At 41.3% G+C, this 18,298-nt stretch overlaps 4 protein-coding genes across 6 annotated transcripts; 1 reads left to right on the forward strand and 3 right to left on the reverse strand.

Moving 5' to 3' along the window:
- Positions 1-228: 228 nt before the first annotated feature.
- LOC119552043 lies at positions 229-1,443 on the reverse strand. Its single transcript, XM_037861785.1, has one exon. It carries the CDS (start codon positions 1,441-1,443, stop codon positions 229-231), a length of 1,215 nt encoding a protein of 404 aa, XP_037717713.1.
- A 1,865-nt stretch (positions 1,444-3,308) lies between these two features.
- LOC119550674 lies at positions 3,309-5,377 on the reverse strand. The gene is made up of 5 exons (XM_037859534.1): positions 5,193-5,377; positions 4,894-5,140; positions 4,755-4,837; positions 4,543-4,692; positions 3,309-4,299 (listed from the first exon to the last, which is right to left on the reverse strand). The coding sequence occupies exons 1-5, from the start codon at positions 5,287-5,289 to the stop codon at positions 3,635-3,637; spliced, it is 1,242 nt and encodes a 413-aa protein (XP_037715462.1). The 5' UTR covers positions 5,290-5,377; the 3' UTR covers positions 3,309-3,634.
- Positions 5,378-5,980: 603 nt separating this feature from the next.
- On the forward strand, positions 5,981-16,800 carry LOC119549299 (ERI1 exoribonuclease 2-like). 3 transcript variants are annotated; one of them, XM_037857258.1, is made up of 3 exons: positions 5,981-6,583; positions 15,445-15,686; positions 15,787-16,800. In XM_037857258.1, the coding sequence occupies exons 1-3, from the start codon at positions 6,561-6,563 to the stop codon at positions 16,362-16,364; spliced, it is 843 nt and encodes a 280-aa protein (XP_037713186.1). In that variant the 5' UTR covers positions 5,981-6,560; the 3' UTR covers positions 16,365-16,800. The 3 variants fall into 3 exon arrangements, with proteins under 3 accessions (XP_037713186.1, XP_037713183.1, XP_037713185.1); XM_037857257.1 differs by lacking the exon at positions 5,981-6,583 and adding an exon at positions 13,980-14,329; XM_037857255.1 differs by lacking the exons at positions 5,981-6,583; positions 15,787-16,800 and adding an exon at positions 13,770-15,212 and having other exon boundaries at positions 15,445-15,584.
- Positions 16,788-18,290, reverse strand: LOC119549297 (damage-control phosphatase ARMT1). The gene has a single exon (XM_037857253.1). The coding sequence runs from the start codon at positions 18,255-18,257 to the stop codon at positions 16,857-16,859; it is 1,401 nt and encodes a 466-aa protein (XP_037713181.1). The 5' UTR covers positions 18,258-18,290; the 3' UTR covers positions 16,788-16,856.
- Between the last annotated feature and the right edge of the window lie 8 nt (positions 18,291-18,298).

The following is an 18,298-nucleotide window of genomic DNA, read 5'->3' on the forward strand; positions in this document are numbered from 1 at the left end:
ATTGGGTTCCTATTTAATAGTTAGGCTACTACAAAATAGTACCATATGTGTATTTACTATTAAAATTAGTAAAATTGTAAAAGAAAAGTTTTTATGTAGATATAGATATATTTGGGTTACTATTAAATTGTAATGCTACCATAATATGTTGCCTTGTGAGTATTTATTTCTAACTATTACCTATTTCATAGGTCAAAATTTTCTTACTAACATATTTTTATAAGAAATCTAATGTTTAGGTTTTAGATTGATTTCGATACTGATCAAGATTTCCCTCTCGACTACCAAGGCCGATTTCTTCAGCATGTAGTGAAGATGCAAAAGGGTACAGAAGGCGAAGGCGATGCGAAACAGGAGTCGTCTGTTGGGAGAAACCAATCCGAGGACCAGAGGACTTCGTTGGAGGCAAAACCTCCTTATGACCTGGCCAAAACTGTCGGTATCCTGGATCGTACATCTGAATTCTTTACGTTCCAGCCATCCATGGGTGGCCAGGACCTCCTCAAACTGAAACAGCTGAGATAAGTGCTTCCAGGAGGTGTTCTGCGGAGCTTTAGTAATGGACACCAGATCATCGAGGGTGTGCAGAAGAGACCTAAGATTATTGACAATGACCCCCATCTGGAGCATCCTTCGCCACTCTCCACTCGAAAAGGTGTAGATGGTGCTCAGGTTGTAGAGAAGGATCAAAATCATCTGGGGACTCAGACAGTCGATCGTTTCCTGAGTGACCTTAACATAGGATTGGTGCAATCGCTGCAGGAAGAGCTGGCGCCTCTGTAGCCTTCGTATGGCTCCAAAATCCGATCGTAGGATCTCCAGACAAAGCCTCTTATCGATGGCTGCCATTTCAATATTCACCAGCTCAAAGGACTTGAGAAGCAGGGCGAGGACAATACCAATCAGATGCGAGGTGACATCCATTACCCAAATGGCCAGTGAAACGGGCACCACGAAGAACACAATGAAGAGCAGTTTCCAGCTGGTGTCCCTGGGTCCCAGAAGATTCTCGTAGAACATCCGGAAGGTGAGCAACTTGATCAGCAACTGGAGGACCAAGGACCAGGACAAGTGCAACTTTCGTCGGCAAAGTCGATAGAGTTGCACTGAAAGTCGCAGGATTTGATTCATAAGCCTCATTCGCTCCTCGACGACTCTCCTCGGCTGGACTAGCAGACAGCAGATGAATCCCAGCAGCTGGATGTGGAGCATTAGGGGATAGGGATCCAGAAGGGCCAGGGTCAAGAAGAAGGCGCACCACAGGCCAATCATCCGGGACACGGTGACACTCCAGTAGGTCAAACGCATCTCGTTTCGGGACTCCTCGAAGCGCAGTCGCATCAATCCCAGGTAATAGAACTGCACCAGGTAAAAACGCAGCAGGAGGAGCACGTGCCTGCTGATGTAACGGTTGCCCAGGCGAGGCGAGCGGAACACGGCCATCGATGAAATGGATCCCTCGACCGGAGGTTCCCCTGAAGGTATCCCCCGTGGTAATGGCCATCGTTAGTTGGGCAATGCTCCCATAATGGCCTTCTGATGTTCGCCAATTAGGGCTGGTCTGTGATGAAAGGGGAATATGGAACCAGTTCTGGAGTTACGCAGTCGGTATCTCATTTCAAATGCAAATGTCATGGTATACCACCATAGTATGCTATAATAGTGTAGTATCATATGAGATCTTTATTAGAAATATTTTCTTTTTATTTAATAAACCTAAATTTGTACTTCTTATTTTTATTGTCATAAGCAAGGTCAAATTATGAAGTTTAAATGTTAGATTATAATATTATGAAGGTGTATTATTACTTTTTCATTTTCCTATGAAAATATATTTGTTTTTTAACACCAATATATTAATAACTGTTTAATTGTTCTAGAGTTACGCAGTCAAAATCTTATTTCAAATGCCAATGTCATGGTATACCACCATAGTATGCTATAATAGTGTAGTATCATATGAGATCTTTATTAGAAATATTTTCTTTTCATTTAATAAACCTAAATTTTCACTTCTTATTTTTATTGTCATAAGCAAGGTCAAATCATGAAGTTTAAATCTTATTTTTTTAATATTATGAAGGTGTACTATTACGTTTTCTATTTTTTTATCAAAATATATTTGATATTTAATGTTATCAACGTTAATAATTGCTTAAAGAAGATTGAACGGATTAATTAAGTATGAATGAAAATGAAAAATATATGTATTAGACATATATTTATTTAATATTAATGATAACCTGAACATTCCATAGTGATTTGTATCCATTAACCATTTAAAATGATTTAAGTGCTTTTAAAATTCGTGTTTATCCTTATTTGTTTCTGAACTCTTCCCGAAAGTGTGCCACACTGCAGAACTTGTTGAGGAAGGCCATGGCATCAAAGAAAGTATATTAACCAGGAAACAAACCCCTACTCAATGGACCCATGGCCAGGAACATTTTAGTTGGATGTACTCCGGCATTCTTGCACTTCATCAACACAATTTGTTATGCAATTAATTTGAGTGGCAAAAAGTGAGGAACTTTGTTTGAAGGCGCCAAATGGCGAAATGGCTGATGGAGAGTGGCGAGTGCTGAATATGAAGTCTGGTAAACAAGTTTTGCATAATTTCCATAAAATATTTCATAAACAACTTGAAAAATGGGAAAGCTGAGAGCAGAAAAAAACGAAGGGAAAAAGAAAAGTCCGAAAAGAAAACAAGGCAAACTCGCAGCGGTAATTAAAAAGTTCACAAAAGAGTCCCGGGCAGCAGGGACTTTGGAAAATTGCTACCAAGAAGAATCCCGCCGATGACAAGGCACAAAACTTGCCGATTGAATGCGAAATGTGGGCCTGGGACAAGAAAATCCCTATCCCGACTCCAACTCAGCCCAGGCCAATCCAAATAAATTAAAAAAGGAACTGCAACTCGGTGCCAAGTTTGTCACCGCAGAAAAATAATACGGAAAAAATGGCTTCATATATATGTAGGGATAGGATATTAAAATATGTAGATGGGAAAAAAACAGCGCACTGAAGGCTTGGCAGGAACCGCAAACTGTGGTTACTGTGGCAACTCTGGTCAGTGGTTGTTACTTTTCCACTCTTGTTGTTATTTTTGCGGTGGTCGTCCTGCCAGCACTGCATCCTTGTGTCCTGGCATCCTGGCGCTGCCACTGCTCATTATTGTCCATCGGAAATTGGAAAAGTTTCCTGCCTTCTGCTTGACAATTCGCACCCTACATTTATCCATGCATCCATAAATAGGAAAACAGTATCAATAAACCCCTTGTTTTTACAGATGGTCAACCTTTGCTCACAGAAAAATCTATTTATTTTGGAGTTTTCTCAAAATTAAACATAATTTTTGAGTAATTTACATACCATAGACTTAAGCGGTGTTACATTTTTACCACAATTTGCATTATTTTGCAACCGAAGATAACAGCTGACGGTAGTTGAGAAAGCTTTCTCTTCAGTTGCTTACTTTTTGAACCGGGTTTACCCCTAAATTTCTCTTTTTGGGACAACTTGAGGGGTGGTTTTTGAAACGGTTTGGATTTATCTGAGCGGTTCGAAAGCGGGGAAATGCTATGTTTAAGGGTGGCAAACATCAGTTTGAAACGAAAGTAAATACTATAGGTAGTTAGCTGCTATCGGCTATATCCCGACGCAGCCAGTCGACCAGGGAATCCCTGGCGCATTCCGCCTCCGCATCCAGGCAGAACAACTTGCAGATGTCCTCCAACCAATTGCCTATGATATAGCGCTTGATGCAGGGCATCACGCCCAGTTCGCGGAACACCTTGAGGCAGTAGAGTTGCAGGCGGGGATTGTCCACCGTGGACTCCATGAGGCGACCCACGTAGCAAGGCAGTTGGGTGAACTCCCTGCTGCGCCACAAGGCCTTTTTGCTGTGGAGGCCATTTAGTAAGGCCAATACTGTATATTCCCAGTTCTCCACTTTCTGGCGGGGAAGCAACTTCCTTGGGTTTTCTTCGGCTTGGGCAAATACATCGTACAGTAGCTTCACCCCGTCCACCGCATCGAATCTCCGCTGACCCTCTACACAGCAGAGAAGCAGGGCAAACGCCTTGGTGGCCATGTCCCAAAAGTTGGACAGGCGGTTCAGGATCCTCGAGTGGAGCAGCTCGAAAAAACCCAACTCGATTCCCTGCTCGGGCGCCACTTCAAGCAGGTGACATAGATGGTGCCACAAGTCTTGGGGATAGTGCGGGCGGCAGGGATCCTGCTTGAAAATGCCAGCCAGGGCAGAGAAATTCTCAGGATCCTCCAGGTAAATTCCCAGAACTAGGACATTTTAAAAATAATAAAAAATCAGAATTTATCAGCTATAAGAGGGTAAAATATATCGGGTAATTAAACAAATGGAAACTGCAAAAATAAATAGGCTTATAATAAAAACTAAAAGTCAAAGTAAGTCTGATTTATGAGCCTAACAAATCTTTAAGCTTAAATCTTTAAAACATGTCTCTATGATAAGTATTGCAATCTCGAATACTATAATGGATTTCTAGTTAACAGATGGTTTACCCTTTGGTTTTCCTGTCAAGTTACGCAGAATCTCTGAAGCTAGATCATCTTTAATGTTCTCTTGCTCATGAATTATTTTATAAAACTCGATCCTCAGACACTTGCGGTTGGCAATATTCTCAGCTCCATCGTAATTCCGGGACAGTATGTCTGTGTCAAAAAACATTAAAGTTGAATATTAACTAAAAAGTTGTATTTAACCCTAAAATTACTATAAATCTTCAGATACATTTCCCCCTCCCGATGTTCCTCCTTGTGAAGCTTCAATCTCATACGCATAAAGGCATTTTTCAACCTGTTGAAAAGGGAAACTTAAGAGATTGGTGTAAAATCAGCGAGTTACTAACCCACTTTCGCACAATGTCCATTTCAGTAATGGCTCTCTGGGCATTCAGAGGGTTCAGAAGAAACTCAGTCAGCGAAACGACTGCCTTCCAGTGGGTCAGGCGAACATCACTATCCAGTTCCTTCAGCAATTTGGGCAGTGCAAACCATCCGTAGGCCAATTGGGCCCGATCCTCCAGGTGAGTGGAGGTGGAAGTGCAGCAGTATGGCACGCACTTGCAGATATTGCGTTTATCCATGTACAGAGCCCACTCTAAAAGAAGTGTTATTAATTACCGATGGTCAAACCAACCTCTTTTATTTACCCTTGTTCTGCTGGCTGTTGATCGAAGTCGGTTTCAGCACATCCTTGATCTCATGCTGCAAGAAGTGATTGCGATATTGCGCCAGCTGCTCCCACATTTTGGCAAAGAAATTCTGGGTATATTTAAAATAAAATACAATACGTGTCAAATGTGAGGGATTTTTTTTCTTGTCGAATTTAAATCTATTTATATATGTTTCATGAGACAAATTTGTCATTTGGAAGGATATATAACCAATACAATTTTGTTTAGTAAAATTATATAACGCGGTTTTCAGGATTTTAAAATTACAAATTTGTATTTTATAGCCCTGATTCACGGAAGAGATTATTTTTATACCCGATGTCTAAGCTTTATAATTATATTTAAGATGAATATTGGTTAAGTATAATAATGATATTAAAGCTGAAAGCATTTAACGCCCTAACTTTGGTCGCCAATATTTCTTAGAACCCTTTAACCCTAGAAACTTTGGTTACTTAAAAGAGTAATGCTGTCTACTGTGGAGTTTGTATGTTTAAAAGGTAAAAACACCTGTTTTGTTCTCCTAATTGATTGTTAAAGTGAGGTATCCAACACGTTCAAAAGTAATATTAAAAAATCAACCGTTTAGGGAATACCCCAAATGATTCAGTGGCGTATAGCGCCGCGGCGGATAAAAAGCGAACCCTGATGGTGGGCGTCTCGGGGGGCCAGCTGATGGTTTGCGTCTCGGCTGCAACAGCTGGTCGCCTCTCATATGTATGTAAATACCCATATGTCATATATATTTCGCCGATTTAAAGCCGCTGCACTTGTGAACGGGCTTCGAGCGAGTTAAAACCGAATAATAAATGCGGACCGCGATCGAGGAGCACAGTGAAGCAATCTACAAAAAGGCTGCCAGCGCGCAAACGATGCGGATACCAAAAGTGCAACTTTATTGACCGGTTGACGTTGCGACTATATTGCAACTGCCGATTGCAACACCTATTTACCACAAATGCGCTGGGCTGAAAAGTTGTACAAACGAATCAAGAGAAGATACCTGCTGTGCGTGTGGGAAAATGTAAACAAACGAGCTAAATAAATAGTAAATCAACTGAAAAACCACGCAGGAAATATCGAAAAAGCGCAGCTTTGTTGTTGTGCCGGCTGAAATAACTGTCTCTGTGTGCGTGTGTGTGTGTGCGTCTCGTGGTCGCGTGTGTGTGTGAGTGAGCAGACAACAAAAGAGCCCCTTCGCCTAGTTACCGTTACTTGCACTGCCAAAACAGCAAAAAAAAAAAAAACAAAAACAAAGAGGAAATAAATAATAACAGTGGTCCTGCCAAAAATAAAAGTCAATTACGAAGAATCGCAGCAATCGACTCGCATCGAGCAACAAAAATGGCCTTGATAAGACTGGCAAGGTAAGTCCTCTGATAATATCGCCGGCCCGTCTAAATATAGGAAACTTTTCCGTTAAAACACTCGGTCCCCTTTTCGCTCTTTGCTTTACCACTTAACAAACCGCAATTTAGCCAGCCAGGGGCGGAGTTGCCACCTGCAAAAGGGGGCTTCCCCGAAAAATTGATTTTCCCTCGCCTGCCTCGTCATCCTGACAGGCTGACCCGCACTGACCCCTTTTGTCATTTTCGTTTTCCGCCGAGTTCGGGAAAATCCGGCCCTGGCCTTTTTGTTGCCACTTGGTCAACAGCAAAAAGCTTGAGGCCGTGTAATAACTTTAAGGCAAATATTTATTTACCCAGCGCTGAGATGTTGATATTGATGTTGGTCAATGCACTTTAACGCCGCTGAAACGCACTTAACATATAGCCAGAAGTACTCAAGAACTCTAGAAATATATTGATAATATTGCTTTAGGATCGAAGACAACAAAGGAAACTCCCCTAGATATATTAAGAATTTATCTATATTTATTTAACAAATATTTTTATGATCTTAAGTAATTTTTTTATTATCATAAACAATTTACAATATTTTGTGTAAATCAGACATAATATTGATAGCTAAAGGATCGAAAACAACAAAGAAAACTTTCCTAAATATTATTTTTTATGATCTTAAGCTATTTTTTTATTATCATAAACAATTTACAATATTGTGATAAGAACGGGGCTGTGTATCTCTAGAAATCAGACATAATATTGACAGCTACTGGATTGAAAACAACAAAGGAAACTCCCCTAGATACATTAGGAATTTATGTATATTTATTTAAAAATTATTCTTATGATCTTAAGTTATTTTTTATTATTATTAACAATGTACAATCATGTTATAAGAACTAGTCCGTGTATTTCTAGAAATCAGAGATAATATTGAAAGCTATATGATCGAAAACAACAAAGGAAACTCCCATAAGATATAAAAAGAATTTATCTTTATTTATTTAAATAATTATCTTCATGATCTTAAATCATTTTTTTTATTTATCATTAACAATTTAGAAAATGCATTTAAGATTACCAAAATAAACATCCTTGCTCTAAATTACACAATTATTTGGCAAGATCTTCAAGGAACAATTAAAATACCAGTTTTTAAACTGGTAAGAACCAAATACATATGTAAAAGAAGGCACTTGATTGAGAAAAACAATTTAAACAAGAAATACGTATTTATAAACAAATATAATAATAATAATCTAAAATGAAACTGAACTGCATAATAATGAACAAGTTCCCAGCAGTAAAAAGTCTTACAACAATTCTATTCATATAATTCTGATATGAAGACAACCCCCTATTGTTTAAAAATCTATTTATTTACCTTCTCGATTTCGTTTGTTGCCTTTTCAAACACCTACAACTACTGAAACAACAAGCACTATCTATCCGGGAATCGAATTTCCAACGTCGTACTTATCCATTCATCACCGAGTTCGATTGGGTGTATATTTTTATGCTGTTTACTTTGTTTACGCTTGCAAAGTAAACAATCGCAAATCACACATGATTAAATTAATCAAGCGGCGTACAGGCGTTAAATGTGCGATCAGTTGATTGATGACCCGCTGACTGATTGGCCGCGTGTTTAGGAATCAAACATTAGAAATCGGGACTATCCTACATGCCATATACATATATACTGCCCCATGCAATTTAGATTACGGCATGGATTAATGGCGAAATCCCCGAGTCATTCGGTTTCGAATCGGTTTGGAGCTGGTTAAGGGCGGTTTATTCTGCAGTTGATAGTTTTTTTGTACCTGATTTCTAATGAATTTACCATAGTTTACCATGACTCATCCCCTGGCAATTCCACTTAGGGGTCCAAAAATAACTTTACAGCCTTTCAGCAATTGAGATCGCAGTTCCTATAGGAGGGACTCTAGTAATTGAGTGTAATTGGAACGGAACACGGGCTCCCCACTCCCCACTCCCCACTCCCAAGATCTCTCTAGTCAGTTGACGGATGACAGTCCCCAGTGGAAGCTGTAGAAGTGCAGCAGATTGCATCCACAAAGAATGCGACTGTATCTCAACCCGATGGCCCCAATATGTCCTCGCCTGACCTGCTAGTTCAATTTGCACATCGCACATATGAAAAACAAGCATATATACATTATACTATATGGGTATACTATAGAGATGTGCAATGGAAACTTTTGTGGGCCACAATGAAAATGTAATAAAAGTAAAACGGGAGGCTGCATTGATAAAGCGGGTAATCTATATGACGACATGGTCTCGAGTTACTATGTAAATACCACCACCCTGCATATGGATCGTGTTTACATACCTATGCACGTATGTCGGTAATCTCGGGCTGCTGGGAGACCTTATTGTTATACGACTCGTGCTGGCGACTCTTTAATTTAATTATGACTATTTTATTAATTGAAATGCGTAGTATTCTATAAATGGAAACGTCCAAGCCAGCAATAACAACGATGAAATAAAAGCTTCCAATCAAGATCTGTGCTTTATACGTTTGCTAACCATAAATCCAAATAGTCGTATCGGTGTCAGTTCGAATTGTCATTCCACTGCAGAAAAGTCGTATGTTGTCTTCAAATGATCGTCGCTAGATAGGATAGATCTTCCTCTGTTTTGGCCAAGATGCACCTGATCGATCAATGGGAGGTCTTGGCCATCCACTCGTGAGTAAATGTAGTAATCCCCATAGGCTATTACAAAGTTGCGCAACTTCATAGCTTGTCACACTCGGCTCGGATTCTAGTTTTCATTCCCACACTAACCTGTTCGGAAAACCAACAAACAAACACGCCCAACCCCCTTTTCCTTAGTTTATTACATTGTAATGTTTGTGAATACTTTAAAAAACAGTACAAGCTCTGATAAGAGCATCACCCTTGAAAGATCTATAAAAATATAAATATAAAATCCCTTAAATTCCATTTTATATAAACCTCACTCCAATTAAAAAATGTTAATTCAAGATCTTTAAGCGTTGAAAATGATAGACTGTTATAAATACTTATTCCTTACTATAAAATTATGGGTGCCTTAAAAACACTATATATACCTAGAGATCACTCCATAAGCTTTGATGTAACATCCACTCCATTTAAATACCCGAATTTCTTTGTAACTTTATTTGAAAACCCCTCTCCAATTAAATACTCGTAAATAAAGATCCCAAATCGTCGACAATGACACCCTGTTATCAAGTACTGAAATTATTTTTAATTTGCACACCATAATGGCTAAAATCGGATCCGCCTCCTACAGTCAGTTTTATAATAGTCGTAAATAAAGCTGTGGGAACTTTCTCAATTGGAAGCATGCCGAAACAGTGAAAACCCGTTTGCATGGAGCAGAAATCAAATGAATTTATTATTATTGGTCAGTTTATAGACCATAATTTCGAACAATTGAATCAAACGCAAACACACACCACTAAATTCGCTGCGCACAAATTAAAGATCAAATAGAGCAATTGGGTGCTGAGAAGCCACAACGAAAATGGCATATACTCTAACCGAAGTATCGTGTGATTTCTTGTGAAATAAAGAATATGATAGATGGACCTTCTCAACCGATCCTAGGGTATTTTCTCTAGAAGATTCCAAACTCGGGGAGAGTTGACCAATGAGCGTTTAGCGCAATTCGATGCCCAGACATTGGCTGGCAATCTGGGTCTGGTTTTCTGATGGCTACAGAGTGCGGGAAATCCGGCTGAAAGCAGTTTTCACCAAACTTATCCAAAGTCAAGAGCATGGCGCACACGAAACTCACGGATACCTATATAGGGGTACCCATACCGATACTACCGATACGACTGCATTCCGACCACGTCGCCACCACCACGACTGTGATTCTGGTCGAAAACCGAATCAAGGGTATACTGCAACTGCAATATTCAATATAATACTCAAAACGAGTGCAGTCTGGAACTTGGGGGGCCGAGGGAAGCTCCAGAGATTGGGTCGTTCGGGGGCTAGCCTCCATGGAGAAGGTCGTCATACATTTTTGGCCCGGCTCCGACTTTATAAATTTTTATGCACGCGGCACGCTGGGCGTATGCGCAATAAATATATATAATTTGATCCAGCGGAAAACCCCCGGCATTCTCCTCTCTCCTTCCTAAATACTTGCTAATTTCTATCAATTGAAATAGGCCCAGCCCCAAGTCATGTCAATCGTCTCATCTTCAGGACCTTGACGGTAATCATCCGTAAATAAATACCTCTACATTCAAGTGGCAAGTGCCAATTAGCAAAACCAAGGGGAAGTCAATTGCCATGCACTATTATGTTTTAAATGAAAGAGGTGCCACTCGGTTCCCTCCAAAAACATAATAATTACTCTTTATAAATGCTATATAAGTACCATCTGTGGCGACAAAACAATCTCTGAAAGGTTTTATTTTGCGTGGTTAAAAAATCTGTACCAAAAATGGAGGCCAAACTAAGATAATGTTAAAACAATCAAAAACTAAGACGAATTTTTTAAGAACAAATGTAAAAGGGTCATACATAATTGCTTAGGTCGATACTTGTAATATATTTATTTTTTTCTTTGGTGTTATGAAGGTTTATAATCTTTTTAAAATTAATTTAAAACATTTATCTCCTAAATCAAAGGTTCCGATCTATGCAAAAACCTAAACAGTTGCTAACTATTTTTGAAAAAAATATGTCTTCATATACTTTATTTGTAAGGGCTCAGTACTTATTTCTACAAATGTCAGCAGCAGATTTATAAGAATAAAGAAGATTTATAAAGATAAAAAATTTAATAGATTTAAATTTCATTTGAAATTAGCGCTACTTGTTTTTTTTATAGCCATTTTTCTAAATTTTCTCTCAATTTAATAGGCCTGCAATATGTACAACGTATACATAAGCCCCCGGTCTATTTATAGGCAATTGTAATATTGTTTTGTGAGCTCCATTGTGCCAGGGCACGCTCCTCATTTGGCCAATTCATTATACCTCCTACAATTGGGCTAACTGCCGTTCGGGCCTCGGGAACTAAAAAGCTAATTAATAGTGCCTTTCAGTAGTGTGATTTGTCATTATAACAGCAACATTGTTCGGCGACAAAGAACATTGCACTTTACTGCCATTTTCGTTGGCCAATTAATGGAATGTGTAAAAAGGGGCTTGTCATCACTTGGCGCACAATTCGGTGAGGTGGTGACCAATTGGGAAACCTGTTGCTGACTCAGGATTCTTTCAAGTGAAACAGCCAGTGGGTGTGGAAACTATACTATACCAAACTGAACTATTAACTAGGTTACCTAAGAGGTTGTTATTCGGATAAGTGTAAAAATGCAAATTAGTTTGGAAGCCAGTCATTAATTAAAATTTAGCTTCTCATAAATAAAACTGTTAACGTTTTGTAATAAATGTCCTAACCGAAACAGTACTAAAACCAATATTAAATTAAATTTAAATTTAAAAATAACATTACTTATAATATTGACACATATATTTTATGACAACATTACTTATAATATTGACAATATAATATTTTATAACAAACTTAAAAAATGTTGTTTTACAATATCAGCAATCAAAACTTTTAAAAACCTTTAGTATTATCCCAAGACTTTCATAAGTATCTTGTATTATTATCCGTAGAGTTACCAATATAATTCCAAGTTCTTGACTCTTTTTCTAAAATGAAGTACCAAATCCATCCTTGTCCAATCCTGTTTTGGTCGATTTCCATTTGCAATTGATCCTTCCTCCAGTTAACCTCTTTTCCGCATGCAAATTGCTGTGCTCCACTGGCATTCCGCCCACTTTGCAATTTGTTGCAATTTTCTAAATATAGCTTAACCCATTAAAGTCACTTAGAATGCAAAGCCGGCAGCGCGGACTCGTTTCAATTGGCGCAAGTAAAAGTGAATTTAAAAGTGTTTTTCCTTTTTGTTTTTTTATTATTTTTTTTGTGCCGCGCAGGCTGCCAGCGAGACGCAGAGTTCATTCATCCAATTTCGTATTGTTTGTGCGAAAGTGGACTTCCGCATATGGCCGGTCGGTCCACCACCGCCCCCAAAAAGCCAGTGAAAAGCGAAAGTGCGACTGTGCCCGCCTGCATTTCGCCTCCCCCCATTTAATCATTGCAAATTTTATGCAATCTGCCGTTTGAGAGTGTGTGCTGATCTTTTTATAACCACTTTGTGTGTGCCATATATCAAAAAGCAGATCATGTCAGGCATTTTTCATATGTAATTCAATTTGATTAAGTGCGCAGAGCGTGCGCCAAAAGTGCATTGACTCCGGAGGCTGCCGCTTGGCTTTTGGAAAATAGAAAAATTAGCCTAATCGAATTGAGAGTCTCTCCGTATAAAGTGATCTAATCAGCCGAGAAAGCCCAACGGGGAGTTAATGCATTCGAATGTATAGTATAGTGCAGAGGTCGTATGATTATCCGGCGATGGCACGCGATTCGGTTATTTGTCTTTGGATACTTAGTCCCCATGGCAGACTGATATCTTTTTTGACGCACAGTTGAACTCCTGTAACTCCAACTTTCTTCGGTTTATTTTACTGTAACACTGTACTGTATTGTAACAATAGATTTAAAAAAAAAAAGTATTTAACTCGAAAAATGGAATATAGTTACAATATATAAACACAAATTGTTTTTCTTACTAGTAGATTTTAGTACTCATTACCATATTTAAAATTTTATATACATATTTATACATATATTTAAAAATTAAAAAATTAATTTTCTTCTAAAATGTTATTTTTTCTGAAATGTAATGAAATATAATTTTTTGTACAGATGGTTTATAATTTTTATTTTTAAAAAAATTCTTTTGGTTATTTCTTGTCTGTAGACAAAAATAGAAACATGGCAATCTGGTTTTGAGCTAGCCGGTGCAATTAGTGAAAGTAAAAGTCGTCGGTTTTTGCTTTATGCAACCTGGTTTTATCGACCAAACAAAAATCTGCTGCAACTGTAACTGCATTTGAAAATCCCGCCAAGCGATAATCCGATTGGCAACGCGGTCGCCTTAGAGATCGGTATTAATTCCCTATACTTTTGAACCTTGTAATTTTTGCAAATATAAACATTTTTTTTTAAACTTTAGTAAGCGTATTTTTTTGAATTTTAAATTAACAAATTAAAAATGTTTTACAAAAAAGTCTTAAACATAAATACAACTTTCGAAGCAGTATATACAAAAGGTAAATAGCCAGTTCAAACTTTGAACAACCGATACATTCATCGATTGACATCGATATAAAGCGCGGGAAAACATCGAAAGTTATCGCCTATCTACCTATGTTTTCGTACATCACTATTTCAAGCCACCCACACCCGCATGCGCTATTAGAAGTTGCGAAAAACTGAAAATTGTGAAATTCTCTGAAGAATGAGTGTGCCAAGCTGCAAGCTGCTCATGAGGCGGATGCCCTGCACCCTGGACGAGCTGTCGCAGCTGCTGCAGGAGTGCAAGTTCGTCCTGCCGCGGTCGCTGAACACCTACGGACGGAAGAGGGTGCTCATCGAGTACAAGGATCCCAGGGACGCGGAGATAGCCTTGATGCAGCTTCAAGGTCTCAGCGATATGCTGGACAAACCGCTCTACGTCAGCAAGTTTGGACCCCGTCCCAATGCAGACCCCGATGACCCCAATGCCAGCAAGTGCACCCAGACACAGGGAGCTGGATCTGCAGGTCCATCTGGATACCAGGCCCAGAACCAGGATCCAGGAATCGACAAGTACGTTCGCAGGCTGTATGCCTGCAATAGTCAGTCCGATTTCACACAGCCGCCGCCGCCATATCTCAGCTATAGCTATCCACCCATCAATGGGGATATTCTAGCCAGGATCGGTGAGCAGATGCAGACAAATCCGCGGTTCTATATACAAGTTCTGCACCTGATGAACCGCATGAATCTGGAGCCACCTTTTGAGAAGCGTTCGAGTGGCTTGATGGTCCAGAACCATCACCAAAGTGTGGGCACTCAAACGGAGGTGATGGCCAGTGAATCGGAAAGCGAGTTGGAGAGCGAGGATGAGGAGCAGAAGGGGGCCAAGAGGCAGCGAGTGCTAGCAGCACCAGCTTCCAGCGAGAAAATCCATGCCAAGATCCTGAAGAGAACCCGTCAAATGCTGCAGCAGGCTGCCCAGCAAGCTAGTACCTCCAATCCCAGGCAGGAAATCCAAAAACCCACCTTTGATGCACCCAAGATCGAACTGAAACTGCCAGAATCCCTAAGGCCTAAAGCCCCAGCCACCTCCAAGCCAGAAGGGCGGCTATCCAGCAGCGAACTCCAAGCCCTGCCTGTCTATAAAAACTATAAAACGGGCGAGCCCAGCAACAAGTTGTACATTAAGAACCTGGACAAGAGCGTGGCCGACCAGCAGCTGCGGGAACTCTACGCCAAGTACACTGCCCCTGAGCATTTGGACATCAAGGTCATGCAACAGGGTCGCATGAAGGGGCAGGCGTTCGTTACTTTCCTCAGGCCCAACGAACCGGAGGTCATAGCCCAGGCCCTCGCCGAAACCAATGGCCTTTTGTGGCACAACAAGCCCATGATTGTTTGCTACGGCAAACAGCAATAGAAATCAAGTCACTGAAAATATATCAGGGAGGAGGTTAGGTTCTTCTCGCTTTTTTTCACTAAAAACTATTTCGTAGTCGTAGCTGTAGATAACTTCAATCTGGTTTGTTCATATGCTGAGGTCAGCTGGAGAAGTAGCTCTGAAAATAACATACCTATTTTCTACAAAATTCCCATCAAAAATTATATACAAAAAATACTTACCAAAAAGACGTCTAACAACCGAGAACTAACGCTTATATTTTATAATTACTGTTGGTTTGCAGACAACTGGGCCTGATCGATACTATCTACGTGGAGGGAGGTCGCCCAGATCATCGAGCTAATGACCCCGAGGATTCGTACAACGAAGCCGAAATCACAGAGTCCGCAGTACCCTTAAAAACCAAAAAGAACAAGTCCAAGCAGCTGGCCATGCAGCCCTACACATATGTAATTGCAGTGGATTTTGAGGCAACCTGCTGGGAGAAACAGGCTCCACCACAATGGCGAGAGGCGGAGATCATTGGTGAGATAATAAGACGGTTTTCTCGATTTAAGCTTGATTGATAAGCCCAATTTTTTTTATAAGTTACAAAATATTAACTCCATTCTTATATCATTTCCAGAATTCCCAGCCGTGCTGGTCAACCTAAAGACGGGCAAGATCGAGGCCGAGTTCCACAAGTATATCCTGCCCATCGAGTCGCCGCGCCTGAGTAGCTACTGCACAGAGCTGACGGGCATCCAGCAGAAGACCGTGGACAGTGGAGTGCCGCTCCAGACGGCGCTGATGATGTTCCACGAGTGGCTGCGCAAGGAGCTGCGCGCCCGCAATCTCACCTTGCCGAAGATGAACAAGTCAAACTTGCTGGGCAACTGCGCCTTCGTCACCTGGACCGACTGGGACTTTGGCATGTGCCTGGCAAAGGAGTGCTCCCGCAAGCGGATGCGCAAGGCGGCCTACTTCAACCAGTGGATCGATGTGCGGGCCGTCTATAGGGAGTGGTACAAGTACCGGCCGTGCAACTTCACCGATGCACTGACCCACGTGGGACTGGCCTTCGAGGGCAGGGCCCACTCGGGAATAGACGACGCCAAAAACCTGGGCGCCCTTATGTGCAAGATGGTGCGCGACGGAGCGCTCTTCTCGATCACCAAAGATCTGACGCCATATCAGCAGCTCAATCCCAACTGCGTGTTGTGAGCTCCAGCGGCCAGCAATCCCTCCAAACGAAACGCAGAATATCCATTTAGTGTTTAGTGGACTTCGTTTAATTAATGATACTAAACGCAAGGAGAAAGATGATTGCTACTAAGATGTGTAAACTGAAATCTAATGAGAAATTGCATGAAATTGTAAATTGTTTTTTTTCTTCCCCTAAAATTTGTCCTGATTTTCTTGTAACGGCAATTGATAAGACTTGAACTATTCGAAGCATCGCAGCGATCATGCATACATATAAATATATAAATAGCTATACAAATGGTCTTAGAGCATACATATTTTTCTACCACTCATACTTACTTGATAATGTTTAGTTGTAGTCTATACTACGGATTGCAATACTTATTTTAACGACTTACACCGCCTACCATTTAGGAGATAAATTAATAAAACGACAATGGCTACATGTTGTCTATATGTGTGCTGTTAATTGCGTTATTCAAAACTAAACTGTTTTATATTTTTTGGGGGTCAAACTAGAACATCGCTCGACAGTCGGTGCTTGATGGCCACTTGGATGACGGCCTTCTCGCCTGAGATCATCCAGTCCGGATTGTCCTCTGTGAGCCAGTCAACCGTGCAGACGGGCAACCCACAGTAGATATCCGATTTAATGACCCGCAGGGCACAGACGCTGGTTGGCTGAAAGCCCCGCAGGCAATCGGAAAACTTGGCAGTGGAGATGTAGTTTATGTCGCCGAGTAGTTTCCGGTAATTGAGGTCGCCTTTGAAGATCACCAGGGCTGCCTCGCTAATGAACACATACAGACAGGGCTGGACCCGCTTCATCTGGCTGCAGTCGTGGCCACTTGTCCAGAAGTAGCTCTTGTCGCACAGGATGAACGAACGATCGCGGAGGTAGCCCTGAATCCTCTTGCCGAAAGCCCTGAATTCGGGAATACAATGTTTGCGGAAGTAGTCCAGCAGCCAGAGGAAGTCCTGATGGGTGACGTCAGAGATGAACCAGGGAATGGCCTTCACATGGAACCGCACTCGTCGAGCCAAGCCCGATTCTATTATATACTCAGCGAGCAGGAGATCCGCAAAGAGCTCAAAGCCCGCATTATCACACACGATGTCCACGTAGACGGGGTCACAGGCCTCCGTGAGATCCTTCCATATATCCGACGACTGGTCGGCCAGGAGATCCTTGTCGTATCTAGAAATCTGACGGAATATCTTGGCACTCGGACCCGCGTCTGTCATGGACAGGTCATAGCGATTGCCCCAGGCGGATAGTTTAAGCAGATCCTGAAAGTTCTCCTTGCTCCGGGCCAGCATCCTGGTGGCCTCCAGGACGTCCTTCATCTGAGGCGTCACTCTCCTGGCGGCCGACATCTTTTGGTCACCGAAGTAATCGTAGTTTACGAGGGTCTCCGAGCGCTGGAAGATCGACCAGATGCGGCGGTACATGTAGCACTCGGCGTGCAACCAAACAGCGGAGAACCACTGCCTCCTGTCCTCGCTGAGGTTCATCAGAAACTTGTTCCAACTCGCGGTGTCCGGGGCCTTGACCCGGAATATCTGGAACTCATCGTTGTTGATCATCTCTCCGCGCAGCAGTTCCAGACTCCAGATGGTTCGCTTCAAATCGAAGTGGGCATAGTCCCCGCACTCCTTTATAATTTCCGGCTCCCGATCCCGCAGAAAAGTGATCAAATCCTTTAAAAGTCCTGGGGATCTTCGCTTGAAGGTAACAAAGGCGAAGCTGCTCAAGAATCTGGCGGATAGCTCTTCATTGACTCCTGGCGGAGTATAGATGATCAGATTCTTCTCGTTAAATTTGAGTTCCTTCATCTGCTCAATGGTCGCCTCATCGTCCGCAATCGTGGCATCCGTCACTTCGGTGTGACTACTGGCCTCACTCTGCATTTTGGATGAAACTGGGAATTTCGAAACCTCATAAGCCTGTG

The sequence above is a fragment of the Drosophila subpulchrella genome, chromosome 2R, assembly GCF_014743375.2.
Source record: "Drosophila subpulchrella strain 33 F10 #4 breed RU33 chromosome 2R, RU_Dsub_v1.1 Primary Assembly, whole genome shotgun sequence".
In the NCBI taxonomy this organism is placed as follows: domain Eukaryota; kingdom Metazoa; phylum Arthropoda; class Insecta; order Diptera; family Drosophilidae; genus Drosophila; species Drosophila subpulchrella.